The sequence below is a fragment of the Pocillopora verrucosa genome, chromosome 10, assembly GCF_036669915.1.
Source record: "Pocillopora verrucosa isolate sample1 chromosome 10, ASM3666991v2, whole genome shotgun sequence".
Lineage (NCBI taxonomy): Eukaryota > Metazoa > Cnidaria > Anthozoa > Scleractinia > Pocilloporidae > Pocillopora > Pocillopora verrucosa.
The window spans coordinates 2,415,911-2,434,152 of NC_089321.1; the positions used below are offsets into that span (position 1 = coordinate 2,415,911).

General features: G+C 36.6%; 1 protein-coding gene across 1 annotated transcript; it reads right to left on the reverse strand.

The window, feature by feature from the left end:
- Positions 1-236: 236 nt before the first annotated feature.
- On the reverse strand, positions 237-18,204 carry LOC131791161 (protein C-mannosyl-transferase DPY19L1). The gene is made up of 26 exons (XM_059108481.2): positions 17,919-18,204; positions 17,737-17,761; positions 17,478-17,565; positions 16,789-16,926; positions 15,533-15,653; positions 14,970-15,063; positions 13,069-13,126; positions 12,449-12,540; positions 12,007-12,079; positions 11,043-11,069; positions 10,588-10,665; positions 10,359-10,411; positions 9,785-9,818; positions 8,921-8,977; positions 8,433-8,513; positions 7,770-7,871; positions 6,922-6,993; positions 6,083-6,186; positions 5,431-5,461; positions 5,025-5,144; positions 4,309-4,410; positions 3,290-3,331; positions 2,577-2,607; positions 1,775-1,874; positions 916-1,041; positions 237-526 (listed from the first exon to the last, which is right to left on the reverse strand). Exons 1-26 carry the CDS (start codon positions 18,115-18,117, stop codon positions 373-375), a joined length of 2,202 nt encoding a protein of 733 aa, XP_058964464.2. The 5' UTR covers positions 18,118-18,204; the 3' UTR covers positions 237-372.
- Between the last annotated feature and the right edge of the window lie 38 nt (positions 18,205-18,242).

An 18,242-nucleotide genomic window follows, 5' to 3' on the forward strand; every position in this document is an offset into this window, starting at 1 on the left:
GACTAGCCTTTCTTTGCCTGCAGGAAAGTATGAAGCCTTCAGCAACGCGAACCTGCAAGGGGTTCGCAAGAGGTCCAGCTGAAATTAGTGCCGAACCCTCGGCAAACCTCTCCCCGACTCGTCTCAATCTTCCCGCGGGCGGAAAAACACGCGTCCTGCAGATCCAATGAGGGACTGCTCGGATGCTGCGACTGAACGAGCTCATAAAACACAAGCTTTATTTTTTTTTTAATTCGTAAAAATTTATTTTCAATCCTCTTTCAGTTTCATAAATTAGTTAATTATTTTAAAACTCAAACAAGCGACCGCCATAGACGGCGTACCTCTAGATGAAAAATAAAATTTCCCTGAGGGAAAGAATGCTCTAAAGTGTTATCTATGATGGAGCTGAAATACGTAATATTTGTCGTTGCTGAAAGCCTTTTTAAAAGGCGCTGGATTGTCCATTAAAACGCTACAGCAGCTCGGTCGAGACCTGTTTTCTTCGTCTTCTAGGTCCCAGATGTCGACCATACCACAGCCAGCTCTGCAGAAAAAAAACATGTTAATGTTAATTAAGTCATTAGTTCAATCAATTTTTAATCAATTTTAGAGCAGGAATTGAGTGTTGAAAAAAAACCCAAGTAATTTCAACGACCAATCAGAACAAAGGTTCATGTTATCATTAGCCAATGAGAACTCAGAATGAAAACAAGCAAACTGTCCAAACTGCCTGAAGCGCGGAAAAACGCGAATGACCGAGGCACGTTTCTTTGAAGCTTTGTATCTGATTGGTTGAGAGGATTGCGCAAGTTTCTGGACCAATCACAGAGCAAAGTTGAGTAAATCCCGCATTACTTTCATCCCTACATTGAAAGTTGTTCTTAGAAGGAAAGTTGGGATTGCATTGATTGCATTCGAAACAAATATATTTACTTCGGTCTTCCTCTGCACCACTGAATGTCAACAACCACGTGGGTAACTTTCATGGAATTCAGAGTTTGCCAAACTACAGTTGGCGGCTTCCGGCTGAAAATCTGATACACTTTGTGAGTTCTCTCTCTACAAGAAATGAACGGAAGAAGATTGTGAGTTAAATTTGAAAGATTTAGTGGCCATTTTCTGGAATTTACAAAATATATATTTTTGCTCTCAGGTTAATCCTAACCCTAACCCCCCCTCCCCCACCCTGGATGGGATGCTCCTCGATTGCAGGCAATCCATGGTAGTTCATCTGGTTTACCCAAAAGTTTACCAGATCCTATCGAGAATCCTAGTAGGGTAAAGGAACTGTGAAAATAAAGTGCCTTGCTGTAGAACACAACACTTTGTTAACCCCATCACTCCCAAGATCTCATAATTACTTAGTGTTTGCCAAAAAATTTCTAAGAAGTTAGTTCAAAGAGTTTGGTATTGATTAGATCAACCAGTAATCCCCTAACTGATAGTTTTCTATATTCTCATTACTTGTCTGCTTGATATTGTATCGATAATGTAAGGAGAAATGATTTTTTTTTTAGTTACAGGGTAAAAACTGGTTTACGCTTTGAACAAGAAAGAAGGTCGATTTCGAGCTTGGTCATGATATAGGGGAAGATGTCATTGGTCTTGACACGAGCCTGGGACGAAGGAAAAGTATCTGTCCCCTAGGGGGAACTGGACCCCAGACCCTCGGATTCCGCGCTCCGATACTCTACATATGAACCATATGGACACGTAAACTCGCCAAAGTTCAACATAGAGACTTAGACCACTTGGGAAATTGAAATCGTTATTTAAGGTTAGAGCAGGTTACCTAATGCCAACGTCTTCATAGTGAGGATGGTTAACAATGGCTCGTCCGGTGCACAATTTGACGGTTGCCATTGTTGGCATGGCACCAGCAAAAACAGCAGCTACGTGAAGAAACAAATAGCATGGTCACATAGAGAAATTTCCATGAATTTGGGTCCGGCCACACTGAAAGAATAGGTCCTTGCCGGTGTAAATGGATGACGAGTGCTCGCGTTCGAGTTGCTCTGCATCGTCTCTTGAAAACCCTAAAGATTGGAGTTATTGTAAATTTTCGTCTGCAATATTCGGCGCTCAAGAATTCCGCGACACTGCATGACTACTTCATACACGAACAAAAAAAAACTCGTTTTATCCAAAGGGCAGGGTAAGTTCAACCCTTTTCGTTCAAGAACGGGAAGAACAGAAGGGTGGCAAATATCTGTCCACTTACGAGCGAGCAGTTAAGAGATTTTGTATTTTTGTAAGGTGATTGTTAATAAGTATATGCAGTCCGTACACTCCGTGAAGCTGTCTACGTTAAGCGTAGCGCTATCTTCATGTCAACTTCCCAGAAGAAACACGTAGAGCTAAATCTGTAATTCTGTCAAAAAGGGGCATCGAAAAATGGCCTTTGTATTGCACTCCCTAAGGAAGAAAGGTCGTAGTAACAGGTATTGAAGTACTGCATCATTCACAAAAACTGATACAGACGTTCTACCGAAATGTATTCCCGCTCTCCCGCCCCAGTCCCTGGCTAAAGAAACAAACACAAAACAGAAATCACACAGTTAATCAGACTCATTTTACATGTATTTGTTACTTACTTTTGGGTGTCTCGGTGTTGATCCACTCAACCTGTAATGATATAATTCAAGATGTACAAACTCGCCAACATCAAAAAACAGCGCAATCGATTATGTAGAAAAATTTAAAGTGCAGATTACAGCTATTGCTTCTCCTCTTTAAGCACGTTGATTTGTTTGGTTTTTCATCTTTTAATGCTAAAACAAAATTGGCGTTCAAATGCAACGATTTGGTTTTAGATGTTATTCACTGAATGACTCAGGCATACTCGGAGAAAAAAAAATTCCGAGGGCTCTTGACGGGAGTCGAACCTACGACCTTCCAAGTGGTACTTCAGACGTTCTACCACTGCGCTATAGGAGACCGTCTCCTATAGCGCAGTGGTAGAACGTCACAAGGCTTGTGGCAGGCTAAGTCGTTTAACTAGGTCCATGCTAACAAACTTCCTCCTTACTGCTAGGATAGAAATGTCGAATATCATGCTTTTGCGCGATGATGTCGTTGATGAAGATGGTAAATGTGAAACGTGGTTAGTTAAGTGAAAGATGACGTTATTCGTTGAATAACAAAGGCATACTTGGAGAAAAAAAAAGTCAGAGTACCACTAAAAGGAGTCGAGATCAGTTATTTTTATACGGTTTTGTTAGTCTTTTTTAATGTCTACGCACTCAATTCTTATAGTTGATGATGGAATCATTTCCTAGCAACTGAGTGAGTAGAGGTCGTTACTTACCAGTGCCTCTTGTTCTGGGTTGTTGTACTCTCCCTGTGTCGCCTGAGTTAAAATAAAGAAACATCAACAATTTTTTACCGACTTCTTCCAACCGCAACGATATCAAAAGAAATGCTGAACTTCTTTGACGTGATCAAGCATTGCATAACATCAGATCTTTGAAAGACAGGCGCGAGGAACAGTGTTATCTCATTCGTATTTAATAATAGGCATAAAGTCTACTGATCATCTGTCACCAGCCAATAACATTAGCAGATACAATTTAGAAACCAGCCAAACATGCGCACTAATCGTTACACGAACACATTTATTCATGTTCAATCGGTAGAACTTTTGCGCGTAGTTTTTTTTTTTTATCATCATTTTAAATCTTAAATCACAATAACTTATCATTTTATAAATGAGTATACAGCTATTTCAATTTACGTTGTCGGATCAAAGCCTCAAGCCTACAAGACAAGACCGAAGGGGAATATGGGATCTTAATGAATAATTATCAGCAAAATTAACAATGCCTCGTCCATACAGCGAAGATCTCCGATGTCCATGTCCATCTCGCGCCGACAACCCCGAAAGCCTAAAATTAATTCTAATCTACCCATACCGCCTTTCGGTCTTGTCCCGTACCCTTGAAGCTTTGATCCGACAACGTAAATTGAAATAGCTGTATAACTTTAACCCTTTGTAAATTTGAATAATTCAATAACCTATCCATCTATCCTTCTATCTATCACTGATTAAGTGGTAGAGTCTGTTAACCCTTTTACGCCTGAGGATGATTAACATCTAACTTCTCCTCACAGTATTAACACTGAATCAAACATTAAGGTCAAGAGAATGAAGCAAATGATCGCCAAACAAATTCTCCTTGTTAGCACCTTAGGAAATGTATAGAGAACAGTATGGAGAAAGAAACGCACAGAAACGACATCGCATCCAAACGCTGATTGCAGAAGTTTACGAAAATACTTTCATAGGTTTATCACATACATGAAATAGTGATAATAATAAATACTCACAAACTGAGTTTGTAGGTTCATGATTCCTTGAACAGACATGGCAGCAATCAGGACCACCACAGCTGCTTGGTGCTTTCGCTTGTCGCAAATAAAACCAAACAACTGAAAAAAAGGAAGACAAACTCGACGCTGTACATCTTTTCGACAGAACATAAATTGCTTTGACTTATTTTGACGCGCGCTCCTCTCTTATTCAAAATCACGCATAGTAAAGGTGTTTATCAAACGGCTGGCTGCGCTATAAGGCAAGATGAAGCGAGTCGTGGATTCCGATTGGCATCAAGAGTGGGCAATATGGGCTGATATTGCCTTCATTCTCTCTCAGAGAAATAAAAATTCCCTGTGTTAGTTATTATCGCCGGTTTAAATACCTTCGTCGTAACCTTTGGGACAACCCTTCGGTTACAAAAGATATACTTTGACAGTTTTTAAACCAATGGCATCGCAAAACAAGTGTTGAAGACAGTCAAAACAGAGGGAAAACCATGATGATCTTCGTTAATTTATTTTGCAATTAAATGTCTTAATCTTCTTGCAAAAAGCTGATATTAAACCCACATTTCACGCAAATACGATGGAATGAGTATGGAACACGCGTTATTGAACTATCATCCTTAACAAGGTCAGGAGGAAATACATTTTCATCTTTCTTGTAACGTTTCCTTGTTTAAAATGATTAAATAAGAAAAATACCAGTGGATATATATTTGAATCACCTGTCTAGAGGCCAGAAGGGACGCCATGACACACAGAGCTGGGGTACCAAACAACTTCAGCCGCATAATGATGATCGCCATGGCAACGAATGCCAGCGACTGCAGCACGTGATAGAGATGCTAAGAGAATAGGAGGGAGGATACTTAGTTAGGATTTTCTATTGGCAATAAGAGAGGGGGCAGGGGGGGGGGGGGGGGCGCGCAAATGAAAACCCCTGGGGTCGATCAGATACCGAGCAGACAAGTGATGAGAATAAAGAAAAATATCAACAAAGGGATTATTAGTTGATTCAACAGTAAATTCTTAGAGTTAAAATCAGAGGAATTGTATGGAAGACGGTAAGGACATCTTGGAAATGATATGTTTAGAAATAACACAGCGAGGCGCACAAGTTTCTATCCTTACCTCCGCGTGAGGTTTAAGATTCACTCCCTTCCTACAAAAAAATGAAACTTTAGTTAATAACCTCTTCTTTAACGTATGTTATTAAATAGCTGACCGCAAAAATAATACCCGAAGCAACGCTTAAATATGTTTTAAAGTTTTGTTGAACAAGTTTCAAAATCATTTTCTTCATAGAAGCTGCTTAAACCGATGTTTGTCATCTTCAAATTTAGTAAATTGAAAATTCAAGTTAGTGACTACTTGAAACCAATGAAAAATTCTTAGAGAAGGTAAGTTTCTAAAGAAACTGTGGTGCTGCCTCGGTGGGAGAGTATAACAAGATAATTTGGTTTTATCAACGGAGATAATGTAAATTGGCCTCCCTAGAGAGTTTCTAACTTGACGTCTCAAGCGTTAGCCCTTCGTCATTCGCTCTGACGAAGGGCTAGCGCTCGAGACGTCAGCTTTAGCAACTTTTTAGGAAGGCCAATTTATATTATCAACTCCGTTGATAAAAACAAATTATCTTGTTGTGAAAAATTCTGTTTTCCAGTTCTCTGTTTTTGATTTTAATTCAGTTAAACCAGGTTTAACTACACATGTTGTGTTGGTGTGAATAGGGTCTAACATTAGTGGTGTCTGTCTCGAAGAAAAACTTTTCAGGAAGTCTTACTTGAAGTCGTCTGTTTCCTCCTCATCCGATTCAGGGTCTGACATTTTAGGATTTTCTTTCTTGTCTTTTGTAGCCATCAAGGTATTCCACTCATTCTTCAGAATCTAAAACGGAGTTTAATGGACTTCTATCGTTATTGGAATGCGATTAATTACAACTGCTTCAAGAAAGGTTTTCGGAAAAAAAGTGTAAAAGCGCACGCGATAACCCCTAAAGGTATTGTGGGTAGCTTTTAGGTTACGACTACTTGACCTCAGGATTTTAGAGAAGTCTGAAGAAAACTTCATTGTAAGGATGATGAATTTATTTATTTCTTTGACTTATTAAAAATCATTGATTACCGGATACCCTGGTTAGCTTTCAAGATTGTCATGTACACTTTTTTCCTTTTTTCTGACAACAACCTTTCTGGAAACAGCTCTATACAAATGACCCTATTGATAAAAAAAACACTTAGATATAGTGACATGAAACTTTACAAACATCATTTCAAATCATGAGCTTTTATAATGCCTCGTAAGCAAAGCTGCATCGTAAAATCATTTGTCCATAAAATTGGATTTCACGAGCAAGATTTTAAAGAAAGACTCTTTTTAATAGAAGAGTTTCTCACGGACAACCTTTTTTTGGTTTAAATGAATTGAAGACACTGGTCAAGTAGACTAAAGGATTTCAAGGAAACTCTGCTTCAGCAAATTAATAAATCGATGAGAAGATGTCTATGTAGCGGAAAAGTTTCCCTTAAAAAGTAACCTTCCCAAGGAAACTTGTGTGGATCAGTACCACTTAATGTTACAAATTGTTGTTACAATATTGTGCAAATTTTTTTTACTTTTTACCTTCAGTAAAACAGCTGTAAAAGATACAATCGCAGCCGGTAACAGCAACGTCTTGCTCAACTTTGTCGGATTCTATTTTGGAAAAATAATGAAACAAATGATTTGGATAAAGGCCTCTCTAAAAAGGTGAGGTCCCCGTCTGGAAGATCGAATTTTCTGACGAGCGAATGCGTTTAGGCTAATGTGTTTGATACAAAGTACAAAAAAACAAAAAGAGCGTGTCGCCCATACCGTGCCGTGGAACAAACGAAGGCAAATTCAAACAATGAGATATCCGCGTAGTCTTCCTTTTCGGCGACATTGAACGGATTACCCATTGTCCACGACATTAACAACGCTTTTTAAATTCTTAAAACATTTCTTAGTAACAATTCATGGCATAGAATACAAAAACGCATGTCAAATAAAGTTATTGAAGTAGAACACTTGAAAGATAGTGGAATTGTCGCTTCTCACTAATTTCGGAAGGAATAAGCAGGAATGAGAATCCCAGCTCATAGTAACAAAGTCTGGTTTAAGACGGTCGACTAAACATTGGCTTTCCTCTAGTCTTATTGCTATATTTTCTACGACACGGAATCAAAATGTGAATAAAGTAAAAGCAAAGTGACTTGTGGTGTAAATGAATAGTTGCGGAGACTAATTCAAACGATCTCGGCCATCATATGTCCACTCTGGATTACATATATGTTATGTTGAAGTTAAAGAATACAATCAAGGTGAATGAAGAGTACACATGTCAAAATTAATGAATCTGCTGTAAGGAGCTTCTCTCTAATCTGAGAAAATTGGCTGATTTTTCACAGATGAAAAATTCTTCACCTCACAAAGAACAAGAGATCACCAACCTCTGGATCTAAAAAGTCGAATTCTGGTGCACACGTGTACAAAGCCGTGTCAAAATTCCTGAAGCTGGAGAACTTGGAACGTAAAATACTTGTGATGTGTGCCTGAGAATGAAGGTAAACGAAGAAACAATAAAACAGTGATAAAGTACAATTAGAAACTATGGGGAATTTTTAAAAGTATCTTCCCTTTACACCCTAACATCAGTATGCATATTCTCCATACTGTTCTCTACACATTTCCTAAGGTGCTGACAAGGAGAATTTGTTTGACAATTAGAAGCTTTTTAATTTTGCGATGACTTCCTTTTTTGTCTCATTACCTACACATTTGATTCAGGGGTGATATTGTGAGGAGAAAAGCACTGAGAAGACAGACACTCCTGAGGGTTAAGGGTTAAGTTCTCTATTTAAGGAATTCTTTCGCAGTAGTATGAAAAGTCGTTCACTGAGGAGAAATCACTGTTAACAGGGAGTGTACCCCCTGATCGCTGATGTTTCGAAAGATGCACCACATATAACTTATTTACCCGCACAAGCGCTACTGTGCTCATTAACAAGAGAGGTATTTTATCTTAACTTATTCCGGCATGAATCGGAGAAATTTGAAGAGAGCAGTGCTATTTCATTTGGAATACGCAAATTAAAGAGACTAAAATATCTTACATCATCTGCAATTCCCAGGATCTTTGCTATGGCGATCTTGATTCCTACAGATCCAGTAAGGAAGATGACAGCCTGGGCAGCCTGTGACATATCATTAATCAGTTCTCAACAACAACAAAAAATGATAAACTGCAACTGCCTTTAAGATTGTCTGTAAGACACGTTTCTCTTTTTATTTAATAAGTTTATGGTAAACTGCTGTATTATGGTGATGTTCATGTAGAAACCTACAGATAAAAGAGTAAAGAAACTACAGAAGCTAAGAGTGCCGAGTAATGTAGTGTAATTTTTTTTTTGCTGTCGCTGTTCGTGTTTAGTACAGTCGCTGTAACTCGTTTTTTCCTTAGCATCTGCTAGGCATGCTATACAAAGGTAGTATCAAGTGTGCCTGACGTCTACTGCATTAATAAGGGCTTGAAACTCGCGTTAACGCTAGAGAACAGTTCCTTAGAAGCTCAATCACACATCACACTTTTTTTTTCACCTACCCATATAACAAGCTGATGGGGCAGTTGGTAAATAAACGGCTCAAGATTGGCAATGATCTGTTTTGTAATAAAAATTAAACGGAACAAAATGAAACAAAAATTACTGTGTAACTGTCCATCAATAAATAAAAACGAACAACACACTTTGGAGGGTACATATTGCGAGTCTATAACAGCCTACTAAAGCACAAAGGAGTAAATTCTACATCCACGAGACATGAAACTCCATCACAAGTCGCTCCTCCCCCCCCTACCCCTCCCTCAGAAAAATGTGAAGTTTCCACGAAAGTTCGATGGTATCTACTTATACTCAGTCTGAGAGTGGGTGACGGCTTATCTCCCATAATCGTTGTCGTCTTTACTCGATTGAACAGCGATTGATAGCGTTTATGACAATTAAGCGTTTCGGATGCAGCGTTTATCCACGAACGGGTTTTATTCAAATCGAGGGCGTGTACTTCAGAATCAAATTTCTTGAACACCGAATATTAGAGATCATTTCTAACTATTATCTACAACAGAAGCACGTCTAAGGTTCCAAAGTCTCGCTTTTTCGCCGGAATAGAATCGAATTTGTCTTCCTTGTGATAGGCAAAATTTAGATGATGCAAATTACCGATAAGTACCGTAATTGTAATGCTTTTATCGTTATCCTCGAATAAACGCTACATGTTTCTGATTGGAAGCGCCGTATATTCTTGGGCAGCTTTTATAAGGACATGTAGCTTCTCTTCCACCTGCATCGCTTATTTGTGGGCGGCATTACACCGGGCAAAAACAGCTTACGGTCATTTATTGTATAAAGAGAGAAGATTCACTTTAATCAGTGCACTTTTGTTCTCAAAAAATTCTGAACATACTCACCAAAGTTGTGATGAGGGCCGACAAGAAGAATGAGCTGATGGTTTAAAAATATAGCTTCGATCAGTTTCAAAGAAAAACAAATGATACAACGACCACTAAAACACAATTGAAATTCCATAAAAAAGCATTCGCTTCTAGGCGGTGTCAGACTCTCAACCAGAGGAGACGAGCGAACATTTGGGGCGCACAAAAACTGTCGCTCATAAATCAAGCGGAAGTAAAGAAAAATTGCAACGCAACTGTCTCGTTGATGGCCACAACCTCCGCGCCACTTGTTTGCCATCTTTCGCGCACCCTTCTTTTCGCTCGTCTACATTTACTAAGATCCTACCAAGCTGAGTCACCTGACGAAACTCTACTTTAAAATTGAAAACTAACGTTTAGGAAGTCTCTCCTCTATAGTGTTTACATTTCTATGTACTGTAGTGGTGAGAATATGTAGTTTTATCAAGAAAGAACCCTACTGTTGATAATTCTCGTTTTTCTCATCACCTGTCTATGCGACAATGTACTAAAATTGTAGGAAGAAGTTTTATGTTTATCACTCCTCTGAGACGAAAACCAAACTGCATACCTCAGAAGCATGGAGTTTCCAAACTGAATCACAAAATTTAATAAATGTCCCACCTGCATATGATAGATAAGGAACAGTTTTGAATTAATTTCGTCCCTAAACTTGACACTAATTTAAATCTTTTTTTTGTTGTTGTTGTTCATCGAGAACGGATAGACTATGAACTACCAAACTGACACACAGTAATTGATAAACTAATGGATGTACCAAAAATGAAGAAATTACATACCAGCAATCCATATAACACAATGCACAGTTTACGGGAAGTGATAAACTTAAGAAAGTACAGTCCAAACAAGGCACAAGTCTGCAACAAAATACAGTTTTCTCCTTTTAAATACACTTGTCAAAATATTGAATAAGTAATTGTATGTACAATCTAAAAAAGTTTGTTCTTTTCTGCAATGTTCTTCTAGCTCGCTTTAAACAAAAAATAAAAAAATTTCACTAAAATGTCATTCGTAATCAGTTCTTTGAGTTTGTCGAACCCAGTGAGAAGCTAAAGCTATAAAATTTCTAGTAAGCCTTGGATCATAATAAGGTGCACATTTTATGGGCGTCTCCACAAGGTTTTCCAGCCCTAAGGACAGCCAAAAAATCATGAAGACCCAAGACTCAACCACCTTTTACCATGAGTATGTACAAGAATCTTTCACTACTGTGTATACTACTGCAATTACCCACCTGTGTTAGCAGTGCAAACTGAGCAAACTGGAAAAAAAGGAGAGAGAACTTTCTTTATCAATAATCAAATAATAATAATAATAATAATAATAATAATAATAAATAATAAACTTTATTTACGTGTCAAATAAGATAGCAGTTTCCCACTAAGTAAGGACACCTAAACTAAACTAATCTAATCTATATAAAACTATGCATTAAAAATTTATTGGAATATGATAAAAGAGCTCTTCCCATATAAAACCACCCTACCCCGAAATAGTAGACCCCATGTTTATAACACCCTACCCTGTATAATAAGATAATAACCTTAATATAATGAGATAATAAGATAATAATAATTACAATAATATGATCTTGATAATATTTAAAATATTTAAGATTTACATAAAATACAGTTCTTGCAATTATTCGAAGAGATAAAATTTTGTATATCTACTTTATGTAAAGCGTTTTTAAATAATCAATCAAATAATCAAAACAGATAGTAAATAATTTTAAGAGAAAAGACGACAAAATTATTTTAAATCAATTCATGAAAAAGTATGAAATAAAACGATATGCATGTCCTGCTATGATCAAAAGAAAACAGTTTTATTCTTTTTCAAATTTTAAGGAAGCAAAACCTCTAAAAATTTGTCATCCACCAACAGGTGTTACTGGTAACTAATAAGTTCACATTAAAAACCCATTTTTCATTAACTAGAGTACATGTATGAGGGTATCAGTTATTTCATAAAAATATATCAAACATCAAACCTTTCACTAACACTGGTGACTGCAAATAATTTATACTTACAAAATCATTATGTTACTGGCCATAAAGACAAAAATATCATTTAGGGGATATCATTTGATTTCATGTAAAAATTATCAGTTCCAGAATTACAGGGAATTTATTGATAACTGATCTTTAGATCATCAGAGTGAAAGTGTTGATCATACCCCCAATGATTAGCCTTACCTGCCATGGAATCATGAATAAGCTTGTTGTTATGGCAACTAATGATAGGTGTCTCCAGTCAGCCTTAGGTGACCTAGCAAAAAATAAAAAAGAAAGACATGTAAATTCTGTGATAATATTTTATTACTGACATGTACAGGGGGCTTATTATCTGCATAATTTCTGGGTTTACTCACATAAACTAAGTCAAACTCAAACTGGTGGCAAACACAATTAAGAAGTGTCTTGCTAAATAAATTCAAAAGTATAAATTTCATTCCATTTGCCCTGCAGCAGGGCTTCATTTTCACAGACTTGAGAGAGGTATAGTAGCACTTTGTTGTTCAGTCATTTTATCATCATCATTACTCCAGTAAACTGTTCCTTCCTCTCATTGTGGCATATGGGACTGCAAGCATTTTATCATTAGTCTAGAATAAAAGATCTACAACTGGTGACTTACTTAATTGTTAAGGTAACAGCCAGAAGTTGGAAGACAAGAAAAGGATATGAAAAGCTTTCTCGTAGGGGTGGTGTCCACATAACTCTGGTACACTAAAAAAAAAAAAGTAAGCTTAATCAGTGACACATCTCTTTCTTAAATTAAACAATTCTGATCATCCACAAACACTTATTGCATTTGCATAGCTTTATTTTGTTCCATAATCATCCTGAGCAGATCCCTATCCACATTATTTCACATCACAGACTTTCTAACAGGTACCTTCATATAGCTCAATAAGTAATTGGTAAAGTTTGAGCTCAGTTTTAACCCTTTAACTTCCCAACATCCAATTAGTAATTCTCCCCACTGATTTCCATGCTGTTCCTTGTATATTAGACCCCCCCCCCCCGGCTGGGCAACCCACAAGCATTTCATTGTCATCTATACAAATTCATCCCCATTCAAATTCATCCCTGAATTTGAACTGGCAGTGGCAAGTCTTTCCAACAGAATATGAGTGTTATATCTTTAAATATGGAGCATTATGTGGGTAAAAAAAAAAAAAAGTACCACAGAAATTTTTGAGATTGGTTGGCAATTAAAGTTCTTGGTGAAAATTGTCCCCTTCCCATACTTACCTCACCATGATTATACAAGTATGACAATGTGCCTATTAGTCCACCAAGAATACTACCACTAGAAAACAAAAGTTTAAAATCTGACAGTTAATAAAATAATGTGTATTTCCATTGAGTGTTATTATTAATACAGAAAGTTAGAGACTAACAAACCGAGACCAAAAAAAAATATCAGGGGAATCACTCAGAACCCAGCATGAATACAACAAGTGGAAAGTGCAGTGGCCTAATTGTCAGTGCACTGGACTCCATGTCAAGAGGTCTGTGTTTGAGGCCTGACCAGGACAATGTGTTGTGTTCTTGGGCAAGACACTTTACTCTCCTAGTGCCTCCCTTAACCCTTTAAGTCCCATGAGTGACCAAGACAGAATTTCTCCTTACAATATCAATACAATATCAAGCAGACAAATGATGAGAAAAAAGAAAAATATCAAATAGGGGATTATTAGTTGATCCAATACTAAATTCTTTAAACTAACATCACTAGAATTGTATAGTAGACAGTAAGGAGAATTACTAATGAGATCTTGGGAGTTAAAGGGTTAAGGGCACACTTAATTTGGAGCCTCACTCTGTTGTGTGTCCTGCACCTTGATGGCAAAAGTAATTAAAAATAGAAAATAAAAAATAAGAGACCTTGTGCAAGAAAATTTAAGTGACTAATTTGTGATCTGTTTTTTTACTTGAGTGGCCAGCACGAGTTATTCGAAAAAATTTCATAGCAAAGTAATTGAAAGCAAATCCAAAACATTTTGGCCAGGCAATTTGTATTCATTGTAATCTTGCAACAAAGCTGACTCTACTGAACTCAAACATAAAAACTCCAAGCTTGAATGTTGCCAGGGTGAATATGCAGTAGGTAATATGAATGAACGGATACAACAGAAAAATATAGAGGACTTGTAACAGACCTGCAGTGTTCTCTAAATAAAGGAGCAGTTAGTCACTGGCTCTTTAATTAATAATCTTAAATATCTGCATTTAAGTTCCATGTTTTCAGTTCAATTTTATTATTATATGTAGACCTTAGAAACAAGTACTAAAAGGCCAACAGCTCTGGAACAGTCATATCATCTTTTACATAGCTGACAGCACCTGTGGGCAATATGGTGCAAATCTTGTGTTTTGATTGGTTACCTAGTAAGCAGGCAAGATGGGCACATCTTGCTCTCTCAGAAATACCTGCTTCGATCCCATGAGAAAGTGAAAGTGGTAGAAAAAAACAAACAAACAAACCAAGAAAAAATATTAAATGACTCTTGTGGGTTTATTGTGTTGGGAACATGGCTGGCTTTCTTTCCCAGCTCTCAAAAAAAAAAAACAAGTCATTCTTTATTCTTATCAAAGTGAAATATTTTTGCTAAGTAATGAATCTTTTATTGACCAAGTTTGTTGGTCAAAATAGCTGGATGTTTGTCTTGTTCCTTTTTTGCATAAGCCTTGACTTCATCTCCATCCATGAAAACACGCAAAAAAAGAAATTGGTCAATATCCAGCCATCTTGACCAAACAAGCTTAATCAATAATGCAGGTAATTTAGTGTTAACAACTGGGTTGAAAACGTAAATTAGCCACCGTAAAGGGTAAAAAAGCTGACATTTCGAGCGTTAGCCCTTCGTCAATCCCTCTGATGAAGGGCTAACGCTCGAAACGTCAGCTTTTTTACCCTTTACGGTGGCTAATTTACGTTTTCAACCCAGTTGTTAACACTAAATTACCTGCTATACTCTCCCACCGACGCAGCACCACAGTTTCTTTAGAAACTTACCCCTTTATTCATTAATCAATAATGCATGTGTATCTTATCTTTAGCAGATCAAATATCTATTACACCCGAAAAAACAACCTAAGACCATCGATGAGAATCATATCTAGTCATGACAACACAAAAAAAAATTTACCTGAGATAAAAGCAGAGCAAGAAAAACATGGATATCATGAGTCCACTTAAATAGAAGATAGCATAAACATAGAAGAATGACAGCTCCCCCATACCTAAAAATTAAAAAAAAAAAAAACAGAATTATGCTATCAAATACAAACCATGAGAAATTTCACTTTGCACAGATGCAACAATGAACAGAATATTACCAATACAGTCCTTTGGAAGCAGACAAATCACATAAAAAGGGGAGAAAAATTGTTAACCCTTCATACCCTAATATCAGTATGTATAGTCTCCATAATGTTCTTGATACATTTCCTTTAGTGCTCACAAGGAGAATTTGTATAACAATCAATAGCTCCTTTAGTTGGTGATCATTTCCTTTATTCTTGTGACCTAAATGTTTGTTTCAGGAATGATACAGTTGGGAGAAATAAGATGCTTAATCAAGTCGCTCTTAGTGGTTTAAGGGTAAAGCAAGGCAAGTTTTGAATTGATCGGCAGAGTTTGTCTGAAAAATAATACCAGCAAAACATTACATTTAGGGAAATCAATAAGCATATTGTTTGTATTTCTTACCCTCGCAGCTTTGTACAGGAGGTTGGTTGTAACCTCTGTTAACAGTATAGCATGTCTTGGTGTGGATATTAAAACTTGCGGTTAACCAGTCATACATGCGGAAAGCAAATCCTAACACAACCTGTAGGCAAAAAGGAACTATATTTACATACAAAGGCTTTTCTTGACCAATAATTAGCAACAAAAGGGTTGAGACATGTAATACCTACTTAATCTTTAACTCCCATGAGTTAACAAGACAGAAATTCTCCTTAAAATAACTATACAATAGCAACCAGATATTAAGTGATGAGAATAAAGAAAAAGACCAATTTGGAGATAATAAGTTGATCCAAAACTAAATTCTCTAAACAAACATTATAAGAATTGTATGGTTGACAGCAACAAGATTTACAAATTTGATATGTGAGTTAAAGGGTTAAAGAAAGCAATAATCCCTGCAGGTAAGCTGAAATTCAAATAATTGCAGTAAAGAAGCCTGGAAAAAATTCAGGCTTCAACAGGATTCAAACTGACACCTCTGAGGTAACAGTTGAGCAATACTAGAAACTAAGCTATGGAAAGGTTAATTGTTTTATATGTATTATCAACTGAGTTTACAACATAAATTGGCTACTGTAAATAGTATAAAACTTTTTAAAGTGGCCAATTTACTTTATCATATTAGTTGATAATAATTAATTACCCTGTTATATTCTCCCACTGACACAGCACCATTGTTTCTTTACAAACTTATCTCCTTTATTCATTAACCCTTTAACTCCCAAGATCTTGTCAGTAATTCTCCTTACTGTCTGCCATTGTGATGTTAGTGTGGAGAATTTGGTATTGGATCAACTTATAATCCCCTAATTGATATTTTTCTTCATTCTCATCACTTGTGTTCTTGACATTGCATTGATATTGTAAGGAGAAATTCTGTTTTGGTCACCCATGGGAGTTTAAGGGTTAAGCTATTGAAAAGCCATATGTTGGAAGCAGGCCACACAATTAAATATTTTCTTTCCTTCTCTCATTTTGACTCAAGTTTATCTTACCCTGTATTTTATTGTTTCAATAATACATCAGTTGAGGCTAAGTAAACTTGAGTTTTTTTTCCAAGTTGTGAGAAACAAGGAAAACCCAAATTAGCAGAGTTAGCAGGTATACATGTACCATCAGTTTTTCTTTAGAGTGTTGCATTGTTGAAGGAGTTCACTCTTTAGCAAGAGTCCTGCTAATCCACTTAGCTATTAACCAAATTCCTTTTTACTTACCTCTGGATATAAATTAAACCTTTTCAGAGTGTTGATGGTGTCTGGATATTCTGTTACATTGCAATTCATAACAGAATAAACTCCGTCAAGGAATGTTGGAGCTTCCACAATAGTTTTGTAATATGAATAGTACAAGCCCTGTTTGGATAAAACATATCATTTAATCATACATTGTTGTTATACTTTCAAATAATCATGAAACCATAAAAAAGCTGTCAAAATATTTACTGGTAGATTACACTCAATATAATAAAATAACTTCAGAGAAATAATTTGCTTCTTCCAAAGGTCCTGAGCGACTACTAGTTTTTAATAGTCTCATTCTTTTTCTACAGATTTGGAGGATGGAAAAACTCTGCATGAATCTTAACAGCGTCTTAATATACCATACTCCTTTAATTGCAAATTTCAAAAACTAATTTGCTTATTGTAGTGCAGTGAAAGACTGCTTTATGAGTTAATTTATATATAGCAGTAGCAGTGCTGGCTTTGCCAATACATCTAAACATATTGCTTCAGGTACAAGATATTTACTTGAAGAATTAACCAGTTAAATTACAATGAGCTCTTGATAGTATTAACTATATCATATTCGAACGTGGGGCCGTCATTACTTCACAATTATTCGATCCTTTCTCTTCTACATGAAAACCCTGCACGTGTCTTCAAAAGAGAGATAGAGAGCTTACCATCTCTGTCCTAAAAGACAATTCTCTTTCCAACGCTGACAAATGCGAGAAAAATCGCTCGTTTTCAAACATTCTAGACACGTGGTAGCTGAAAGAACAAAAATAAACCACCAGATGAGCGCAAATGTTTACAGTCATTGTTAAAGGTTCTAATTGCAATTTTATTGTTCAGGGTATCCTTAATATTAAAATTTCAATTCTAGTCTACCAGACGATATTGATTATTATAAATACAATCATTTTAAAAAGACAACTTTACCTTTGAAATATTCCAAAACTCACAGCTACAGAAAAGAATCAGAAATTTTCAAGTCAGGGTTATCTGGGAATACATGTTACAAAACTGAAGATACTTTAGAAATTCTCAAGCCTCACTGAACTCACGTGTAAGAAAACCTGATCCTAGGAAATAGCAAAAACTTAAGAGCACGAAATACATACCGATAATCAATACTAAAGAAGCGTAGCCGATGCCATATTTCGTAAATGGAACAATCGACGGTGAAGAATATTTAGCGTTCTGGTCTCTTTGTTTTGTTTTCATTTTGAAACGCCCGTGAGTTTTGGGTTGTGCTGTGCTTCCAGAGCCAGATTTCTGGCTCTGTTGACTAGAAGCTTGTTTTTTCTTCTTCGTGGTCATTCTGAAAAAATATTAAATGCTAACCAAATAACCAAAAATAATTTGGAGGAGCGCAATATTAAATATTTCGTGATTTTAGCGTGACTTGGTCTTTTGTCTCGCGTTCGTTCTGCTATGTGTGCCAG